Source organism: Solanum pennellii, chromosome 6 (assembly GCF_001406875.1).
Source record: "Solanum pennellii chromosome 6, SPENNV200".
Lineage (NCBI taxonomy): Eukaryota > Viridiplantae > Streptophyta > Magnoliopsida > Solanales > Solanaceae > Solanum > Solanum pennellii.
The window spans coordinates 2546850-2568283 of record NC_028642.1 but is presented as its reverse complement, the minus strand read 5'-3'; the positions used below and the strand labels follow the sequence as shown (position 1 = coordinate 2568283).

The 21434-nt window shown below is 38.4% G+C and overlaps 1 protein-coding gene across 2 annotated transcripts; it reads right to left on the bottom strand.

Annotated features, from left to right (window-relative positions):
* Positions 1 to 206: 206 nt before the first annotated feature.
* On the bottom strand, positions 207 to 21035 carry LOC107022021 (elongator complex protein 2). 2 transcript variants are annotated; one of them, XM_015222726.2, is made up of 10 exons: positions 20629 to 21035; positions 20466 to 20553; positions 14228 to 14313; positions 13481 to 13634; positions 12524 to 12684; positions 11769 to 12431; positions 2487 to 2808; positions 1953 to 2167; positions 1101 to 1278; positions 207 to 959 (listed from the first exon to the last, which is right to left on the bottom strand). In XM_015222726.2, exons 1-10 carry the CDS (start codon positions 20758 to 20760, stop codon positions 472 to 474), a joined length of 2487 nt encoding a protein of 828 aa, XP_015078212.1. In that variant the 5' UTR covers positions 20761 to 21035; the 3' UTR covers positions 207 to 471. The 2 variants fall into 2 exon arrangements, with proteins under 2 accessions (XP_015078212.1, XP_015078211.1); XM_015222725.2 differs by having other exon boundaries at positions 1953 to 2170; positions 20629 to 21033.
* Between the last annotated feature and the right edge of the window lie 399 nt (positions 21036 to 21434).

The following is a 21434-nucleotide window of genomic DNA, read 5'->3' as shown; positions in this document are numbered from 1 at the left end:
ACTTGTTATCTTTCATCAACATACATATATTCCATCTTGAATTTTCGGTTCTACCCTTTTCCCGAACAGAAACTGTATAGACCAGTTCTTGTAAAGGAGTACACTGAGCTTGTTATTAGTGGTGGAGCCATCATTTTCACTGAAAGAGTTCTAAGCACACAAAAAAGTTGAAGCGATAACATCTACTATATATACATAACAATAACTTTTACTTGTAAACAAGATAATTTTTCATTGAAAGGGAATTCGGATGAACTCCATCAATTCTCAAACGCACTGGTTTGATCCTTTGGCTTGATACTACAAGATAAAGTCTTCAAACATCTGTTATACATCTAATGATTTGGTGTGAATATCGAATAAGAGTAATTTTAGTGTAGAGTAGTTGACTATTACCATTACAATAGGTTGACAACCAAATTCAACAAGACGAGGCTAAAGCAAACATCTATCTACCAAAATTTGTTTAGCTTAGGTAACATTTACCCTGAATATTCTCACACAATGATCAGCTCCACAGGAGGCAAGCTGCACGGTCTCAGAATCTTCGCTCTTTTGAGGATTTCTCCAAGATAGTCGTTGAACAGTAGAGACGTGGCATAGAAATGGATCAAACTTGACAGCGGGAGAAGCATTTTGGACTGATAAATGCCCATCTCCTCCTCTGCTATTCAGATTCCATAGTTCAATCAAGCCATTTTCCATTCCCACTGCAAGAAGCCCACGATTGCTATGGTTATCGAGACTTAACCAGGACAGGGCAGTGACGCTGCTTTTGAAAGGTGGAAGCGTCAACAGTAGCTTCACCGAGGTTTCAGTTCCCACGGCCCATATTTTGACAGTTTTGTCCCTTGAACCAGTAGCAAATTCATGACCAAATGGGTTCCAAGAACATGACCATATTATTCTTTTATGTGCTTCTTGCTTAGCTACGAGCTGGTAATCGATCTCATCAGTTCCTGTAGAACACAAAGACGAGTTTGAGAACATGGCAAAATAAAATCTTGAACAAAAAAGTTTGATCATAAGCTAAATAATCTCCTAGCTTTTAAACTTCTCTACAGATTTTCAGATAAAGGCAAAGCCAATAAGTATCAAACCTTTATGATTAATTTGAAAAACAGAGAAGTGGCGATCTCTTGAAACAGCCAAGAGATACTGGTTATCATGAGAGAACTCCATTTGGGTCACTGTTAAACTGTGAGACCGTAAACGACCAACGGATTTCCAAGAACCAACTTGCCAAAGCCATATTTCAGCAACCGGTGCTGATTGTGCCTGCAGGATTGTATCACTGGCATAATTAGTATTCACAATTAATTAAGAAAACAACATACCCAGTGTAATCCCTTACAAAGTGGGGTCTAGGGAAGGTAGAGTGTACGCATACCTTACCCCTACCTTGAATGTAGAGAGGCTGTTTTGGATAGCTACAATTAATTAAGAAATTAAAGACTATTTTCAAAACAAAAGAACACCATTAGAAGTTGAAAGGAGTATCTAGAAGAATATTCTGAATTCCGTCAAGTGTTGCTGTAGTTCACAAAGGTCTCTAACAACGTAAAGAAGTTTCGTAAGGTAATGAGCATCACCAGTAACTTAAAAAAAATGAGCAGATTGACACTTGATTTCTCATAAGAGTACAAACACCGGAGGATCAAACCCAGCTACTCCTCGATTAGCCCCACACCAATAAAACAGAGGCTTATCATGGTCAAGATATTGAAGAAAATTAACATCATATATAGACCGGAGTAGCAGTCTTTTAACTTTTAAACCGAAGCATATTAAGACCAGAAACTAAAAACCAACTTTATCAGGGCACTTACAAAAGTATAACCAAGTTGATTCTATAACAAGATGCTCGATCAAAGTTTATGACAAGGAAAAACCATGTGTCCATGTGTTACCCAAAAAGAAGCGAAAAGAAACAAAAGGAAAGGATGCTAAACCTTGCAGGATGAAGCTACAAGCTTTCCATCATGATCACAACATAGAGAAAAAAGCTCATTCCCATGACCATAAAGTTTGTGTGATTCGGGCCATAGAGTATGCCATGCCAATTGCTCTTCAATAGGTGGCTCTGTCAAGACAACTGGAACTGCTTCAGGAACAGTTTCTAGAGTATCAAAACCTTCCGTATTGCTTCTGTCTATTGGTGTCGATGCTGCTGCAAATGATAGATTTAGGTGTATCAGATATTTAAAAATATAAGGGTCTTCGCAGGAACCATTCAGATTAATCTCTATTTGTATTAGAACACTGTGTATGAGATCATCACAGCTCTTTAAGCAAAGTTGACTCATTTAGATATCAAATTAAGCCTAACAATATGTGGTTAACAGAAGGTCCTTACAGTTAATTTTGACAGGTCAACGACTCAGTTATATATCACCTTGTAACATCAAAGTGATGATGGAAAAATAAATGAATATCTTTTATGTTAATATGCAAAATGATATCATACAGTAGACTAGAAAACTCACCCTGAACATAAATAGGTTTCTGTGATAGACCTAGAGCAGACATATTTGCCCCTAATATCTGCACATCAGCTTGAATGTCGGCAGAAAAACTAGAGTTGTCTGATGTTACATGGCTCAGCGTCTTCAGAAAGGATAGAGGAGATTCAAAAACTCTTGCAACTTTCTCGTCTGCCCCGCCAACAAAACGATGATTTCCTTTTCCTTTGATTACTGTGACACAATTTATGTCATGACCATGAACTTGAGGGCGAGCAATTTCATGCCAGGATTCCTCATTCTCTATGCTTGTATTGTTGAGCCAAGGAGCAAATACTCTAGTTGTCTGCCAAAGAATAAAGATTGAGCCCAGAAGTTTGATAATTTATTCATTAGAAGAGAATGTATGAAATAGGGAATAAAATTCATGGGTACTTGACCAGGTATGCAGAAGAAGAGAAAGTAAGAGATAAAATGCATGGATACTTGACCATTATGAACCCCAGTTCAAGACTAAGCATGTTAAATATTTCCAAAAGCTGGAAAAATTGAAGTTCAAAAAGAAAATCAGTATTTGAAAGAAGACTATCTACATGGGAAGCACAGTATTTGTCTAGAGGTGGAAGATTGACCCTGATCAACTCAAGGTTAGATGCTTTGCCAACATATTTGATGTCAGTTTTTCCTCTCCCCCCTAAGGTGGAGGAAAGAATCGATGCATTAAGGAGGATTTTTTTTGTGGAATGGAGAGAGAATACAAAGGATTTCATTTGGTCAATAGAAGACTGTAATCCTTTCAAAGAAACAAGGTGGGTTAGGCATTAGAAACTTGAAGAAACAGAACAAAAGCCTTATGATGAAGTGGCTGTGGAGATTTCCCAAAGAGGAGCAAGCCCTTTGGGCTAGAGTGATTCAGGCCAAGTATGACGAGATAGATCACTGGAAAACTAAGGAAGTGACTTCTGCATATGGTATTAGTCTATGGAGATCAATTAGAAATTTGTGGGATTGTTTCTTCCAAAGAACTAGATTCAATGTAAACAATGGAAGAAAGATTTTGTTTTGGGACGATAATTGGTTTGGAAATGGCAGCCTCAAACAGCTCTTTCCAGACATCTATCTGTTGAATCAGCAACATGAGGCCACTGTGCAAGAGGTTTGGTCCATTCGTGGATGGAACTTTAATATATTAAGGATGATACAAGACTGGGAGGTGGATAGACCAGCTGAATTTTATGGCACCCTGGACCATTTTCGAGGATTGAAAGAGGGAGAAGACACTCTTAGGTGGATTCATCATAGCAAAGGTGTCTTCACAGTCAGCTCTGCCTACAAGAACCTGAATCAAATGGGGCTCAACTCAGATTTTTGCCTTGGAAGCTTATCTGGAAAGTCAAAATTCCATATAAGGTGGTAGTTTTACTTGGTTGGTAGTTAAAGAGGCGGTACTAACACAGGAAAATCTAATGAAGAGGGGAAAACATATGTGTCCTAGATGTTTTTTTTGTGAGCAACAGGCAGAGACAATCAACCATCTGTTTCTTCATTGCAAGGTGGTTAGACAACTGTGGCACTTATTTACCAGATTCAGGGGCACAAACTGGACCATGCCACAAAGGACAAGTCAGGCTATAGAGAGCAGGAACAATGAAGGCAGTGGTAGTACAGACCAAAGCAGATGGAGAGTTGTTCCCAGCAGTGATTTGGTGGACCATATGGAAGGAGAGAAATATGAGATGCTTTGAGAGTGTTAGTAGTCCTATACATAGGATTAAAATGAACTGCACAATCACTTTTTGCTATTGGTGCAGTTTGGAGTATGTAGATGATCCTATAGCTGTTAGAGATATCCTAGGTACTTTGTAAGATGAAGTAGGATCTAGTTTAGTTTTGTTTTAAGTACATGCAACTGCAGGTAGCTCCATGATGTAAATTTGGGACCCCAGCCTTTAGTGCTCAAGATTAATACACAAACTGTTACCGTTGTCAACAAAAAAAAAATCAGTAACTTGACAAAGCAGTAATATTTCCTACTAGAGTCCTTCCAAAATCTTACTTCATTGACTCGTACAATTTGAACATAACAGAGAAGGAAAAAAAACCAACTTGTTGAGAAGGATAACCAAAAACCAATGAACAGATTCAGAGAACTTGTTCACCGTAATTGTTTGCTGATTAGAAATCAACCTACAGCTTAAGGACATATATAAAGTTTCCACGGCGATGAAGTCATGGTGGTGCATAGCAGTAAGCCTACAGCACAATTGGCATAGAGGATAGCTCTCAAATTTTAAGCATAGTCCATCGCTCAAAGTTCATCAGGTAAACAAAAACAATGTCTGATCTAGCTATAGAAGATGTTACAGGCAAAACAATCATGGGGTCCCAAACAGCTTTTAGTGAACTAAAATCCCAGCTAACAATTCTCATGAGTACACTTAACACAAAGAAGTGATACTTCATCTTAAAGTATCCACAGTACACCTTTGCTAGTAATGTTTAAGAACACCATCCCTAGAATGAAGTGGCCAACATGCTTTGTGCAATAAGAAATGGACTAGTCTTTCACTTGCTGATTTATTTGTATTTCTCCTAATTGCAGCAGCGACAAAATCAATTGGACTAATATCACCTCTCACGATTTTGCATCCTAGCAAATGCATGTAAGATTAGCTTTTCTACAACTTAGCACTTTGACGCATGGAGGAAATTAGAAAAAATATATTAGAGATGCTAAGGGTACTTGAGAAATGAGTTAATAATCTATACCGAGATAAAGTAGCTGCAAATATTATTTCGGTACATTAACCAGAATGGTTGACACATTCAGCAACAAGATGGAAAAACTTGGGTTAGTTAAGACATCACAAGAAGTCAATTAAGAGGCTTAACATAAACACCCATGACTGCCACAACCGGGAGCCATAAGCCCAATAGGTACATTATGTGTAGGACGAGTGATGGAACTTCTCAGTTATTTTGATATTATCTATGCAAGAAACTTGTGAGGAATGCTAGGATTTCCAAGGAAACAATTGCTGTTTTTTTTCCTGTTGAGAATGTGATACTATTGCTTTTGATCTTCACAAGGTCATTTCTCTCTCGGAATGAGATTTACTTGGTCAATTTGTAACCATTAAAGACAACAATTCAAGAATGCAAAAGCTAACAGATAAGGGTGTTTCTGAATGTGCTATTTCGCGCATCTAAAATACTTCAAGATCATTTTCTTCGAAACAACATATATAAGGGGTATGTTTGTTCTATTAACTTCGATAACATTGTTTAAGGTGATAAGCCTCTTCCATGATATTACCCTGACCAATCTGCAACAACATAGAAAACTCTATTTACCTGATAAATGATAATATAGTTGATTTAGTTTATGTACACATTCCACTTCATTGTAATATTGTACCTTGAAAAAAAACTCCTTTTCTTTGTTATTTCCTGGGATACTCCCCTCTCTCCTACTTCATAGGAGAGAGAAAACTCTCTTTCCGGCAACTCCTTGCCGGAAACATCCTTTCTTTCTACTCTCAACTCCCACATTCTGTGGTAGCTTTTCACGGAACTCTTTTTTTTTCATTATTTCTTCTTTCACTAGCAGAGCTCTTCCTCTCTTGATCTGTGATGGAGGAAAACAGGATATATTTCAACGCAGCCTTCAAGTCTTTCGATATCACAAGATGGACAGTGGGGAGAGACATTTGGTTTGAATGGGTCGAGAGAAGCCGCAAACTGATGAGAAGGTCTTCCATGAGTGCGGAAATACAAAGAAAAATTCGCTGAGACTTTCTGCACTAGGAAAGTGAATGAGTATGGTAGATTCTTGAGCATTTTAACTCTTGCTGGTTGGGAAAGAGTAGTTATAATAGTTCCAGAGTTAGCTATAGATGTTGGGTAGTATGAGATAGCCTCTAAGATAGAGAGGTTCATTCAATGCTCTCACCAACTATAGAATGCAGTACAACCCAAACTTTTTAAGGACCTCTCTAACTCTCTTATGCCACAGCAACTGGGGAAAGCAAATGGAGATCAAACACTTCAGGTGAGATGAAGATCTCCTACAGTGAAGGAAACCTTCAAGTTACAGATACACCAGGGGCAAGAGACACTGGACTTTTCAAGAGGTGCATTGTGGGTTCTTTTGATGAGGGAGAAACACAACTTCCCTCTTTATCAGACATCAGGAGATGGATTCCAGTCTCTTAGAAAGGAGTGTTTGGGATCAACATTTACGAGATGGCCAACAATATGTTCCTCTTCGAATTTCCAAATAGGCACATGACAGAACAAATCGTACAGAAGGAGTGGAGGTGGGAGAAGATCAAATTTAATCTTCAGGGGTGGAACCCAGTAGTAGGATGTGAAGATTCCAATCAAAAAACTAAATCCACTTGGATTAGAGCTTTAGGAGTACCTCTACAACTCTGGTCACAAAGAATCTTCACATAAATTGGAAATCTTTGCGGAGGATGGGTGAGGAGGAGACGGGTTTGAAGAACCATTTAAAGTGGGCAAGAATTAAAATCCGTGGAGATGGAAAAAACTGCCCGAGCGAGATTTCGATTGAGAGAGACAGGATAAATTTTTTTATCCCAATATGGGTAGAGAGGAAAGTTCGTTCACAAATCTTGACGCCGGCGGTAGAAGAAAATCATCAGCTAGTCATGCCGGAGCTGGGAGAGTGTAGCAAAGAAACTGGAGGTCTGCCACTGTCTTTGGACCAACATATAATAGAGTTGTCTCCTACAGAGAAAGGACAAAACTTTTTCAAAAAGTCAGGAGTTGTGCAGATGGGGCACATGGGGCTCCCAGATACAACTGGAGTCTTTTTAAATGAGACCCCACACTCATGTGCTAAGGAAGTGGAGACCCAAGTCTGTTTGAGAAACTTTTTGGGCTGGGACAATACTAAAAAAAAGATTGGGCCTGATAGAGCAAATATCATCTTAAATGACTTATCAGGCCCAAGTGAGGTGGTAGCCTTTATTGATCCTTTATGCTTTGAAATAGAGGACCATGCTCCAGTTCTTAAGAGCACTCTCCTACAACTTGATACTACAACAAAGGAAGGGCATGCAGAAAATGGGAACTCAATTATAAATTCAGGAGATGCTTCGAATCCCCCCAAAACGATAGCGATGGAGGTTAGCAGTTTAAACCAGATTTATTTCTGGAAATTCAGAAGGGTCAAAATAACACATCAAGCATGCAGACTGACAAACAAATTGAGGAGTGGGTGGTAGAGGATGCATATCCGATACAAAATGACATGAGCTCCGCAGTACAAAAAGAGAAGGAGACATCTATGTGGGTAAGACAAAATCTTATCAAGCTGGAAAAAATGTCATTTTCAAGGACATGAGGAGAAATCTCTGGAGCTACTTATGCAAATAGACAGTTGCAGACAAGCTAGGAAAATGGAAAGTGATTCTATTAGCAAAAGGCCTAGGTACAAGGGGGTTCAGGAATTGAAAAGGCGGACATTTTTTGATATTAATTTCAAATGTGAGGGGAAGAGAGAGATGGGGAAAGAGGACTAAGTTTTACAATGAATGTAAAACTTGTGTCCTGTTATGTTAGGGGACTAAATAGTGGGGATAAGAGGAGATTTGAGAAGAGTTTAATCTCCAACTGGAAGGCTGATATTGTATGTCTACAAGAGTCAAAGTTAGAGGGGGAGATCCATGATATAATAAAAGAGATTTGGGGTGGTAGATGGGTTAAGTATGTTTGTTTACAAGCAAGTGGCACTAGGGGGGGNCTCCACCCTCACCTGCAAGTTTGAGGCAGTGTTTCAGGATTTCAATTGCCACATAACAGGAGTCTATGCTCCTAATGGCAGAGTTGAGAGAGAGCATGTGTGGGAGGAAATAGGTGCTGTTAGAAGTCTTTTTGAGGGACCTTGGGCAGTGTGTGGAGATTTCAACATCATAAGATATCCATCAGAAAAGAGAAATTGCAAAAGGAGAACTCTAGGTATGATAGAGTTCTATGATTTTATTGAAGATATGGACTTGGTGGACTTACAATTGGTAGGGGGTAACTACACTTGGTTTAAAGGGGACAATAACAACTTTGCTTCTAGAATTGATAGGATTTTAATTTCCAAGGAGTGGGATGCCAACTTTAGCAGAATTCAACAAGAGGTGTTACAGAGATTGTGCTCAGATCACAGTCCCATTGCTCTACAATGTGGAGCTTGGGAGCAAAACAAATCATATTTCAAGTTTGATAATTGGTGGCTCAACACGGAGGGTTTTGTGGAAAAAATTAAAGAATGGTAGGAGTCTTTTGTATTCACTCAAGGCTTTAAAAGGCAAATTGAAGGAATGGAGTAGAACCAGCTTGGGCAATCTAGGGTTACAAAAGGTCCAAATCCTAAGTCAGTTAGCTATGCTGGATGCGGTAATGGAAAATAGAGTCCTGACAGAAGAAGAATCTGCAATGAAGGCATCTTTGATTATGAACTATGAAGAACATCTTAAAAATGAAGAGATAGCATGGAGACAAAGATCAAGAGCTTTGTGGTAGAAAGAGGGGGACAAAAATACCAAGTATTTCCACAAAGTGGCCAATGCACACAAAAGATACAACAACATTGATCAACTGATAATTCAAGATGAAACAGTGAAGGATCCAGAGAGAATTAAAGGGGAGATTATTGGTTTTTATCAGAAGTTTTACTCAGAAACCTCATATTGAAGACCTTCCAGCAACCTAATCAATTGTCCAATGGTCACTGAAGCTGAAAACAAACTGCTACAAAGGGAGTTTGAGGAACAAGTACTAGCATGTCTGAAGATGTGTGCCATGGACAAAGCTCTTGGTCCAGATGGTTACACAATGGGGTTTTTTATCAAGTGTTGGGATGTAGTGAAGTCATAGATACCTTTAAGAATTTCCATTCTCACAATATCTTGGAGAAGAGCTTTAATGCCACCTAATTGCTTTGATCCCAAAGAAGAATGGTGCCAAGGAACTGAGAGATTTTAGGCCCATCAGCCTCATCGGAAGTGTATATGAGTTGTTATCCAAAGTGCTGACTGAAAGGCTGAAGAAAGTGGTTGACAAGCTAGTGGATGCTCAACAGATGGCATTCATCAAAAATCGACAAATAATGGATGCCATTCTAATTGCAAACGAATTAGTAGATTCAAGAATTACCCAAGGAAAGGCAGGAATTTTGTGCAAACTGGACATAGAAAAAGCATATGACCATGTGAACTGGAAGTTTTTGTTGAAGATGTTTGCATGTATGGGTTTTGGAAGGAGGTGGATTCAGTGGATCAAGTATTATTGCATCTCTACTGTCAGATCCTCAGTCCTTATAAATGGTGCACCAGAAGGTTTTTTCCCTGCTCAAAAGGATCTGAGGCAGGGAGATCCCCTATCTCCTTCCTTTTTATCATTGTTATGGAGGGCCTAAATAACATGATAAAGGTGGCTAGAGAGAATGAATGCATCAGGGGTTTTGAGGTAGCCACAACTCAAACCTCAATATCAAATAGCAACATGGAAGTCACTCATTTACAGTATGCAGATGACACCTTAATATTTTGTGATGCTAATGAGGGATAACTTTTGGTTTTAAGATCAATTCTGGTGTTGTTTGAAGGAGTCTCAGGTTTGCATATCAACTGGAGAAAGATTCAGTTGTATCCTATTAATAATGTTTCTAATATGGAGGAACTGTCATGGATTTTGGGAGGGGAAGTAGGTTCTTTGCCTACCATTTATCTGGGCATGCCCTTAGGAGCCAAATCAAAGGCTTTGAACATCTGGAACCCATTGATTGACAAGTGTGAGAAAAAGCTTACCAGATGGAAATCTCAATATATCTCCTTGGAAGGCAGAGTCACTCGCATTAATTCAGTTTTAGATGCCTTACCTACTTACATGATATCCATCTTCCCTATTCCTAACGGGTTGATACAAAGACTTGACAAAATTAGGAGGGATTTCTTATGGAAAGGGACAGAGGAAAATGATTCCACTGTCAAATATTTAGTCAAGTGGAACAAGGTTCTCTGGGGGAAGAAACATGGGGTTCTTGGAGTAAGGAATTTGAAAAAGCAGAGCAAAGCCCTTAGACTAAAGTGGTTATGGAGGTATTCTCAAGAGCCTCAACCATACTGGGGAAAGTAATTCAAGCAAAATATGGAGAAGAGAACAAGTGGATGACAAAGGAGGTACTTACACCATATGGGGTAAGCCTATGGAAGTCCATCAGAATCTTATGGCCTCTCTTGAAGATCAATACGAGCATCAGGGTAGGATATGGCATCAAGACTTCATTTTGGGAGGATAAATGGTTGGGCAACTTTAGCTGAAAGAGTATCTTTCCACATATGCATGACTTGGCAGTGAATAAACAAGTGAGTGTAGCTGAGGTTTGGACACAGCATGGATGGAATTTCCAGTTTAGAAGGAATTTCAATGACTGGGAAATCGAGACCGTGAATGATTTTATTGGTAGGGCTTTTACAGGAACAAGGGATGAACACGATGGATTATGGTGGAGGAGAAATAACAAAGGCACATTCAAGGTAAACTCTGCATATAATTTGCTAAATCAAGATGGACGACAACCTTCTCTTTGGCCTTGGAAGCAGATTTGGAAACCTAAAATCCCTTTCAAGGTGTCATGTTTCAAATTGGCTTCTGGCAAGAGAAGCAATTTTAACACATGAAAATCTCGAAAAGAGGAAGTTCTCCATGTGTTCGAGATGCTATTTATGTGGGGAAGAGGTTGAGACAGTCAATCATCTGTTTCTCCAGTGCAGAATAACATCCCAGCTATGGAGGATTTTCATTAGTCTCAGGGGTTTTGCTTGGGCTATGCCTAACAGAATCACGCATCTTTTATACAGTTGGGGAGAAGTAGGGGTGGGAGCTGCAGATAGAGATGGAGGATTGTCCCAGCCTGTATCTGGTGAACTGTTTGGAAAGAAAGAAATGCTAGATGTTTTGAGAGCAAGAATAGTGATCTCCAAAAGATCAAACTAAATTGTATCAGGCTTTTTTGTTTCTGGTGCAAGCAAATGTATTTAGAGGACACTGAATCCATTATAGATATCCTAGGTTCCTGTTAGGATTCAGATTCAGTTTTCTTACTTTTTGACAAGCTGTAAACATGGTTGAGTGCAACCAAGCACTGGTTTCAATGAATATACACTATGTTACCTTCTAAAAAAAAGGTGTTCATTAGGCGGGAAAATGTCACCATTTTGCTGACAAATAGCTTAAATCAACATATACAATTCCAAAAAATTGAGTTTCTAAGTGCAATAAGATTACCTGATCATGACTGACAGACATCATATATTCCCCACATCTAGCCCAGGCGATGTCTGACACTGCAGCAAAGTGTCCAGATGGAACTTTTTGTGGCTTCCAGTCATCATACTCAATACCAACATTTTTCCAGAGGTGAAAAGATCCACCATATCCATGAGCTAAAATAGAATCTGCATTTGGACTCCAGTGACCACCATAAAATCCCAAAGCACAGTGACTTAATTCCCCAACGGTGACTACATTCATCCAAATACCAGTTGTCTTTTCAGGTTGCCAGATCAACATTGTCTTATCCATGGATGCAGATAAAATGCTTTGAGGCTGAAAACCCTCAATTCCCTCAACAGAAGAAGTCGATGGCGGCTGCCATTCCACTGAGTATACCCAATCTTCATGCCCAATGAGGAGAGATTCCATAGAGATCTGATAAGAGGATGAGCCAGCTACAAGAACAGGACCTTTAATGTAAGAAGCCAAACTTGTTTGCTGCTTCTTGTTACTAGCTGAAGAATCCTGTAAGGTCATCTTCCATATGCGAATGCCTTTGTCTTGGGATGAACTTACAAGTAGAAGACTAGTTTCACCATTCACATACACAGGCAATGAGAGATCTAAACTCCTAATCCAGTCTGTATGAGCCTTTAACTCACAAGCACGAAGAAACTGCGACATAAAAACAGAAACAAGGTTTATTATTAGCAAAGGAGATGGTTATGTAAGCAAATGCACAAGAAATATGAATTGTTGTTTCATACTTTTCCATTTCTCTCACCACAATATAGATGAATTTTGTTGTCCAATCCTCCCATGGCCAGAACCAGCTGCTTGCTATTCCCTGGGAGCTCTGCTAGTGAAAGAGCAACCATAGGTTTCTGACCAACAAAAAGAGAATCCGAGCACGACAATTTGCAATCACCTACAAAAGACAGATCAAACATAGAGGTGATACTTTTTCTTAAAGCAATATTAGCACCAAAAACTACATAACAGTAAGATAAATCACTTGAGGGGAGAATATACATACGGGTAAAGCAATTTGTGCATGGATCTTCAGACCCCAAGGACCTTGACAGTTATCTCTCTCAATTCCAGTTCAGATTTTTATGAAAAAATGAAGCATATGAAAGAAAAAACGGAAAGAATATTTCATACAATTTCACCCATATATACCTAATTAAATCTGTACAGAGGACAGAAAATGCTGATCACTGATTACTGAGTTAACTCCCATCTAAAACTAAAAGAGTAATTACTAAATTCCCTTCCACTTAAAAACTAAAAGAGTAAAACACTTCCCGGCACCAAAAACTAATCTAGCTTAAATTCTTAAACAGTAATACATGTGTGGATTGAGGTATAGTGGTTCCATCTTTGCCCATAAAGGGAATTATAATGGATATATTGGACTGCTATAGACTATACGTATTGCAGGAAAATGCAGATAATATTTCAGCCTATTGACCATACGTATTGGCTAGATTACTGACTACAAAGATGAACCAAAAAACACTAAAATCACAGTAATTTCAGCTGATAATGTGATTGCAGAATCTGCAGAGAGGCATCAAAATTTAAGAACAAAAAGGAGCAGAAACCTCCTCCACAGTAGAATAGAAATTAATCATGATGTAACAACATTTTTTATTTAAAGATTGATCATCATGTAACGACTAACGCTAGACCGTGAAGCAATTTAGATATGTTCTTCTCACCTCCATGAGTAGATGGAAATACTACTTCGCATACATTCACAGTGCCATCAGAGGATGCAGATGCAAAAACAGCTTCTTGCTGAGACACCATGATCGCCGTGATGCAGGTAACACCTTTTTTGTGGACTTGTGGCACTTGTAAGACATATCTCCACTATCAGCAAAAATATAATGAGTCAAGCAGCAGTACTGGCTGTAATTGAACATTAATCAAGTGTTGTTTCTTTAAATTCTCAAGAAAAGACTACAACTAAATGCCTTCTTTTACCCACTCAAGAAAGACAAGAAAATTCAGGACTCAGAGAAAAGAGATGCTAATAATTGTGTTTTTAAGACAAGAAAATATGACGGACTTAGAGGTAAATGCATGTTTTTGATGAAAAAGGTAAAGAGACAAATATTTTTTGATGAGAAAGGTAAAGAGGCAAATACATCTTTAAGGAGAATAATAAGAAAATCAGAAAACAAATTGTAGCTATTCTTACTGTCCATTCTATAGTCTTGGTGATAAGTTTCAAGGATACTCATGTTCTCATTGTTTTTTTTCCTTTGCCTCTACTTTAGAATCAGTAAAACAACTCAAAAAGGTCATATACCGGCTTACCATCTCAAACTATCTTTTCATCTCCTCCCCCCTCTATCTCAATCCAAGAAAATGAAAAAAAAATTAGCGTATCATTCTTTCCTATTGGGGGTTGAGGGAACCAGCGTAGGTAACAAGAGATTTTGGAACAAGCAAATGACTACCTTCGCATCCACAAGAGAATACTCCCACAAAATTATTACACCTTCCGCATCTCCAGAAAGCAAAAGATGTTGCTCCAGCTGCTTAGCTGCAATACACAAAGCCTTATTTAATAACTGATAGAAGCTGCAATGAGAGACCTTCGGAACATTTGTTCATAGAAGCGAGGAAATAAAAACTTCTCTAGAAAAGGAAATAATTGGGTGGGTTCTCAAATTCAATAATACTACAACAATAATATTCCCAGTGAGATTTCACTAGCGGGGTCTAGGAAGGGTAGTGTGTATGCAAAACTTATCCTTACCTAGTGAGGTGATATTCAATAATACTAAAGAATTTTATTTTTTTTTGAGAACGGGTAGACATTGTATTCTTCAGCAATAAGGATATGCTGGGACCTTTAGAAAATCAGAAGAAAAAAAAACAAAGAGCAAAATACTTACAAGGATCCTAATAATTCTAAGAGTTGATCAAAAAGTTGATCTGAATCCTCTAATCCTATCTCTTTACACCAAAAATATAGAGATACAATGCAATTCCACTTAACCTTGTGAATGGAATTGGATATATCTTCAAAATTCCTACTATTCCTCTCCTTCCACACTATCCACCAAATGCAATGTGGAATCAAATTCCATCAGGTCTTTTGTCTCTTGCTACCTCCTCTCCTGATCCAACAACTAAGTAAATCAGTTGTATGTTCGGGCATAGTATTTCACTTCTGAGAAGTTGAGAAACATGGACCATATTTGTGCCGTGAAAGTGCAATGAAAGAATAGGTGACTGTTAGTTTCTCCTATCTTCCCACATAAAGAGCACCACAGAATTATGATCTTTTTTTTTCCTCAAGACTTCATGTGTCAAGCATGCCTTTCTGGTAACCAGCCAAGTAAAACATTTAACTTTTGTTGGTGCTGCAGTCCTCCAGATATTTTTCCATGAACTCTGGTATTTGCTACTTTCCAAGTTGCACTCCTTTTTATATACCCTGCCAACTGTGAAGATGCCATCCTTACTGTGTGACCAGAACAACATCATTGTCAGTATTGGTGCCTGCAAATCCCCCACTTCCTCCAACAATTTGGCTACTCTCTCTATTTCCCAATCATTTAGAGGTCTTCTGAAATAGAGATTCCAACCTTGTACTGTCCAGCAATCACTGATCATTGCCTTAGAATTGGTGCACAAAATAAATAGATCAGGAAACAAGTCTTTTAGGGTGGTTTGTTTGATCCATACATCCCACCAGTATCTAGTTCTCCTTCCATCCCCCACCTTGATTTGTAAATTTGCTTCTAACTTGGGCCATAAGTTTCTAATAGCTCACCAAACCCCCGCTCCATAGGCATCCGTGCTTATGTTATTACACCAGAATCCATCCTCCCCATATTTACATTTAATCAAATCTTTCCACAAAGCTTGCCTCTCCTCTGTGTATCTCCACAACTATTTCATCAAAAGACTGTTGTTATGCTTCCTCAAATCTCTAATGCCCAAGCCACCTTTATCTTTTCTATGCAAAACTGTCGCCCACTTGACCAAATTGTATCCTTTGTTCTCTTTGCAGCCATGCCAAAGGAAATCTCTCCTAAGTTTGTCCAATTTCTTAACCACTTTTGCCGGTATAGTGAAAAGAGACATAACATATGTTGGGAGAGAATCTAGAACAGAATTGATAAGAATGTGTCTACCACCAAAAGAAATGTATTGAGCCTTCCATCTAGCTAGTCTTTTTTCAGCCTTCTCGACTATGTTGTCCCATATCTTCAAATCTTTGTGTGTATTACCTAAAGGCAAACCCAAATAAGTTGTGGGCAATTTCCCCACTCCGCATCCCAAAATGTCAGCTAGACTTTGAATGTTTGTTACATCCTTAATTGGATATAAACTGCTCTTGCCCCAGTTAACTTTCAACCATGTACAAGCTTCAAAAAACAACAAAATTAGTTTGATGAATCTAAATTGCTCCTCTTGTGGCTCACAGAAAATCACGGTGTCATCTGCATAAAGTAGGTGACAAACCTCTGATCCATCTGTTTTGAGTAGCAATCCTTATCAAACTATCAAATCCCTCCATTACCAAGATAAATAGAAAGGGTGAAGGAGGATCACCCTGTTTGATTCCCCTTCCGGAAGAGAAAAAACCCACTGGTTCTCCATTTACAAGAATGGAGAATCTCACCATGCTTATGCAAAATTTTATCCATGCCACCCATCTTTCTCCAAAACCTATTTGTCTCAAGGTGTTTAGTAGGAAACCCCAATTTTTACATGATCGTATGCTTTATCAATGTCCAGCTTGTACATTACCCCTGGACTGTTTCCTTTCAATTTGGAGTCCACATACTCACTTGCAACGAGAGCTGCATCCATTATTTGTCTTCCTTTAATAAATGTCATTTGGTTTTTGTTCACAAGCTTATCAATCACTCTTTTTAGCCTTTCTGCCAGTAGTTTTGCTATCACCTTGTGAACTCCAGTAATTAGACTCATTGGTCTGAAGTCTTTAAGTTCAACGGCACTAGCTTTCTTGGGGATGAGTGCTACAAAAGTAGCATTAAAACTCTTCTCAGTAATCAGTCTGGCATGGAATTCTTGAATAGCCTTTATAAAATTCTCTTTAGGATCCCCCAGAAAGACAAGTAAAAGGACATGAGGAAACCATCAGGTACAGGTGCTTTCTCCATAGCAAAAAGCTTAAGCAACCTAGGATCTCTTCCTCCTCGAAAGGAGCCTCTAGTTCTATCTGCTCCTCCACAGTAATGGTTGTGATCCCTTGTAATTGTAGCTCAGGCCTCTACTCCTCTGATTCTGTGTACAAATTTTGGTAGTAACATTTGATGGTCTCTTTAATGACAAAGGGATCATTAGTATTGCATCCATCCACCAATAGAGACTCAAAGGAGTTATATCTCTTATGAGAAGTAGCTACTCTGTGAAAAAACTTAGTATTTTTATCCCCATGCTTTAGCCACTGGATTCTTGATCTTTGCCTCCATCTTATTTCTTCATTCTTAGCTACTTGCTCATACGTGACAGCCAAATTTGTTTTTTGTTGGATCTCCTCCTCTGTGAGCACTCATTGTTCCTGTACAGCTTCCCATTTGGCCAGCTCCTCCATAATCTCCTCCTTTTGTGCTTTACAATTTTTCCTATTATTCTTACTCCATTTCATCTTTCCTTTCAAAAGTTTCAGCTTTCTGCCAAAACAAAACCTCGGGTTCCACTTATTACAAAAGATTGCCACCATAATTTCACCTCTTCCTTGAATCCTTCCACTCTCATCCACCAATTTTCGAATTTGAAGTAGGACTTCTTGAAATTCAGATTCCCACATGTTAGTAGAATTGGGTTGTGGTCAGAACCCAACTTTGGCATTGTGGATTGCTTGATAAAAGTGACTGCTCCTCCCATTGTGAGCTATAGAGAAATCTATCAATTTTGGAAGCTGTTTGGTGCCCTTCCCCTCTTCACTAAGTGTAAGACCCTCCAAATAAAGGAGGGTCTACTAATTCCAATTCCTCAATGCATTCAGAAAATTCACTCATAGCACCATTAATCATAGAGCAATTGGATCTTTCTGCCAGGTATCTAATAACATTGAAGTCCCCCCCCCCCCAACTACTACCCAAGGATATTCACATAGACTTCTCATTGCACCCAACTCACCCCACAGTTCTGTCCTCTCTATTTTCTTGCACTTAGCATAAACTGCTGTCAGAAACCATGAAAATTCTTGATTCTTGTTTGAAAATTTACAAGAGATGCATTGTGATCCTGCTTCTACCAGATCCCCCTCCCATATTCTTTTATCCCACATAATTAAAATACCTCCACTAGACCCTTGTGCCTCTACATGAAGTTCACTCAACCATCTGTTGTTCCAAATGCTGTGAATTAAACTACTAATATTGTCCTTTAGTTTAGTCTCCAAAAGGATATAGACATCTGCCCCCCATTGATTAATCAAGTTTCTAACTAAATCCCTCTTCCCTTCATCGTTCAGCCCCCTTACATTCCAAGAAATTATTTTTACCATCATTGTTGCACAATTGGTAATCTCCTCCCTCTACTCCTAGGCTCCCCCTCTTTGAATTTCATATTGAAAATGAGATTCCTCAACTCTTTATGCACTGCTTGGTTGGTTGTGTTGCTATTATTTTCCCTGTTGCTTTGTTCCTCCCTTGTGGTTTTTTGCCCCATTCTACTTATTAAAGAGAAGAATTCTCTTTCATATCCCTCTGTACACACCCCAAATATTTGGCTTAATTTGACTAAATTTATGTGAAATTTCAGCGTTGCTTGAGACTCAAAGCCCTACTCAGATATACTGTCATCAATTGCTAGGGGCCTGGGTTCGTGCAAGAACTCCATTGACTCTCCCAATAATTCCATCGACTCATCACCTTCAAAACTTTCCACCTCCATGCTCTGTATCTCCTTACCCCCTGTCTTATCATTCCCAGAGGAGTTCGCGATCTGCCTCGAGTCCTCTGGCATGCGTAAAAATTTTCCTCCCATGCGCATGCAGGTCTCAGTGTCACCAGCTATGGTTGAATGGTCAAGGGAATTGAAAGAAGAAGAGCCCAAAAAAGGTTGAAAATCAACAAAAGGTTCAGTAAAATGTTTGGGCTTTTTAAGGCCCAAAAGATTTTGAGTCTCCTTTTCATTTATCCAGTCAGCAGGCCCAATTAAAATAGGCCTTTCATCCATCAGATCCAAGTAGGATCCTAAAGAAATTAAAAGAGATAATTACAGCTTTTCTCTCACCAACAATAAGGAAAAAGAACGTTTTATAAATTGCTCATTGTTTGTACATTGAGCAAACTATTTACATTTAGCTTGAACATCCAGTCATTACAACAACAACATACGCAATGTAATCACACACAATCCCACAGGTGGGGTCCAGGGAGGGTAGAGTGTACTGTGTACGAGACCTTACCCCTACCTCATGGATGTAAAAGTTGTTCCCGAAAGACATGTATAATATTAACATATTTAGCGACTTGACAGTAAAGGTGATTAGTGAAGCAGGTAATTTTTGTATGTTATAGAACAACTAAGTTAAGTGCAAAAGCCATACCCGGAGAAAAAGGGCAAAATTATAAGTAAAAGATCTACATAATATTAGGAAATTAAGGTTCCTTAGATATTTCATCCCCTGCTTTTCAGCTGAAGTATTGTACTATGAACAGCTAATGATACTACTCTTCCACAACCACTTACTTTTAGAACTAAGGCTAGACTAGTAAAATAAGTTAGAAGTAATTTAATTAGTTAATGAAACCGTTACTTACACCACTTATAGGCTACAACAACACAACTTATAGTCCCTCCGTTTCAATTTCAGTGACTTAGTTTGACTATGCACGTTGAGAAAGTAACAGACATTTTTTAAAAGTCTTGTGATCTCAAAGATGACGTGTAATACGTTGGATTTAATGAGTTGGTATATATAGAAAGAGGCTTTTTTTTACGAAGACTAAAAAATAAAGTAATACATAAATTAAAATGGAGGGAGTACTTACTTCTATCACCTAACTCTCCAATTCTGCAACCTAACTAGCTATGTTGGACCAACTGTATCAAGGCCAAACGTAAGCACAAATATCTAACACTTTGTTTGGATGGTTGTTGTTTCATAGTGTCTCGTATTGATTTATTTTGATAGATACAATGAACGGATAGATTGTATCATTTTCCGTTGTTACATAATGTCACACATCAATAAATTTGAAGGATAAGTGTACAAGTAAAACAGGGTATGGGGTGGAGTTACCATAAAAATATGGTAAAGGATAAATTTCACAAGTAAAGACAAAATGAGGGACAAAAAAGGTAACGACCTGATCACGCTAAAGCGGTCTTATACAAAATGGTACTTTTCATCTTACTAAAGATTTAACGATACGATACAATAACATTTAAGGAACAATCAAAACAAACATTATATTTAAACTAACAACACAATACAATACAAAACATTATATTTAAACTAACGATACAATATAATACAATAGGTAACAATCATCAAAACACGTTGTAAGGTACAAAAACGTAACATGCGATCCCACCAAATGGATCTTATACAAAATGAGACATTTAGTCCTTACCTAAAGATGATTTTAACACTAAGATACAATAAACCATTGAAACAAACATTATATTTAAACTAACAATACAATATGCAACAACCATCCAAACAGGCAGTAAGGTTTTTTAAAAAAAAGGCAGTACCTTTGAATGCAAACTTGCTATTGGGAAGCCAAAGGGTACAATTCACAGAAGCTTTATGACCAGGCAGTGTAGTCAAGATTTGAGCTGTCTGATTAAGAAAAACAAAAACATAAATTTCAAAAATTAATACAAATATTCAAGCTGAAAGTGGAAAAAGAAGGACCTTTGGACAGAAAATGGCAACAGCATTTTGGGCACCAAAAGAAACTAAACCAGAAGCACCCCATGAAACGTTATTCACTACTCTGTTGCATCCTGCTCCTATAAAAACTCTCTCTACTTCCATATTTTGCATAATTTGAGTGGATTCACCCGTCGACGGCAGTGTGACGACGGAGAAGGAGGAGTTACAGTGAGATGACGGAGCAAAGATACTGGTTTTTCTCGATTCCGTTAACTTCGATTCACGGTAGAGGTGGGGGAGTTGTAGTGAGATGACGGAGCCACGGTGGAGGTTGACGGCCGCGAAGATTTTACTCGCTGCCGGTAACGGCGGTGTGACGGCGGGAGAAGAGAAGAAGCAATTCAGTAGAAATCTTATTTTCAAAGGCCCAAATAAACCCAAAACTGACCCATGTATGTAAGCCCAATACTTTATGGACTCAATTTACTTTGGGAAAATAACTTGTGTGTCTACTTTTTAAAAAATAATTATCATATTTGTCAGTATTATTTTTTTAACCATAAATGTCAATTTAACTGAATATTCAACTTCATATTTTTTCTCTCGCCTCAAAATTTTCCCACGCCCGCAATTGCAATTTTTTTTCTCTCTCGCGACTGCAATTTTTTCTTCTCTCTCGCGACTGCAATTTTTTCTTCTCTCTCGCGACTGCAATTTTTTCTCTCTCTCGTGATTGCAATTTTTTTCCGGCGACTTCAATTTTCTCTCGCCATTGCAATTTAAAGGTTAGTGTTGAGTAAGATCTGTTAGTTTAGGTTACTTGCACTGCATTCTGCGATTTTTGT

Bases quoted from the DNA above. Each gene is read 5' to 3' on its own strand.
- LOC107022021 (XM_015222725.2), bottom strand. From the start codon at position 20,760: ATGCAAAATATGGAAGTAGAGAGAGTTTTTATAGGAGCAGGATGCAAC. The intron at 13,635-14,227 runs GTAGTCATTTGC...TTTTGCTGATAG, and splicing joins ATTCTCTTGTGGATGCGAAG to TGGAGATATGTCTTACAAGT. The intron at 2,171-2,486 runs GTGAGTTTTCTA...TATCATTTGCAG, and splicing joins GAAACCTATTTATGTTCAGG to CAGCATCGACACCAATAGAC.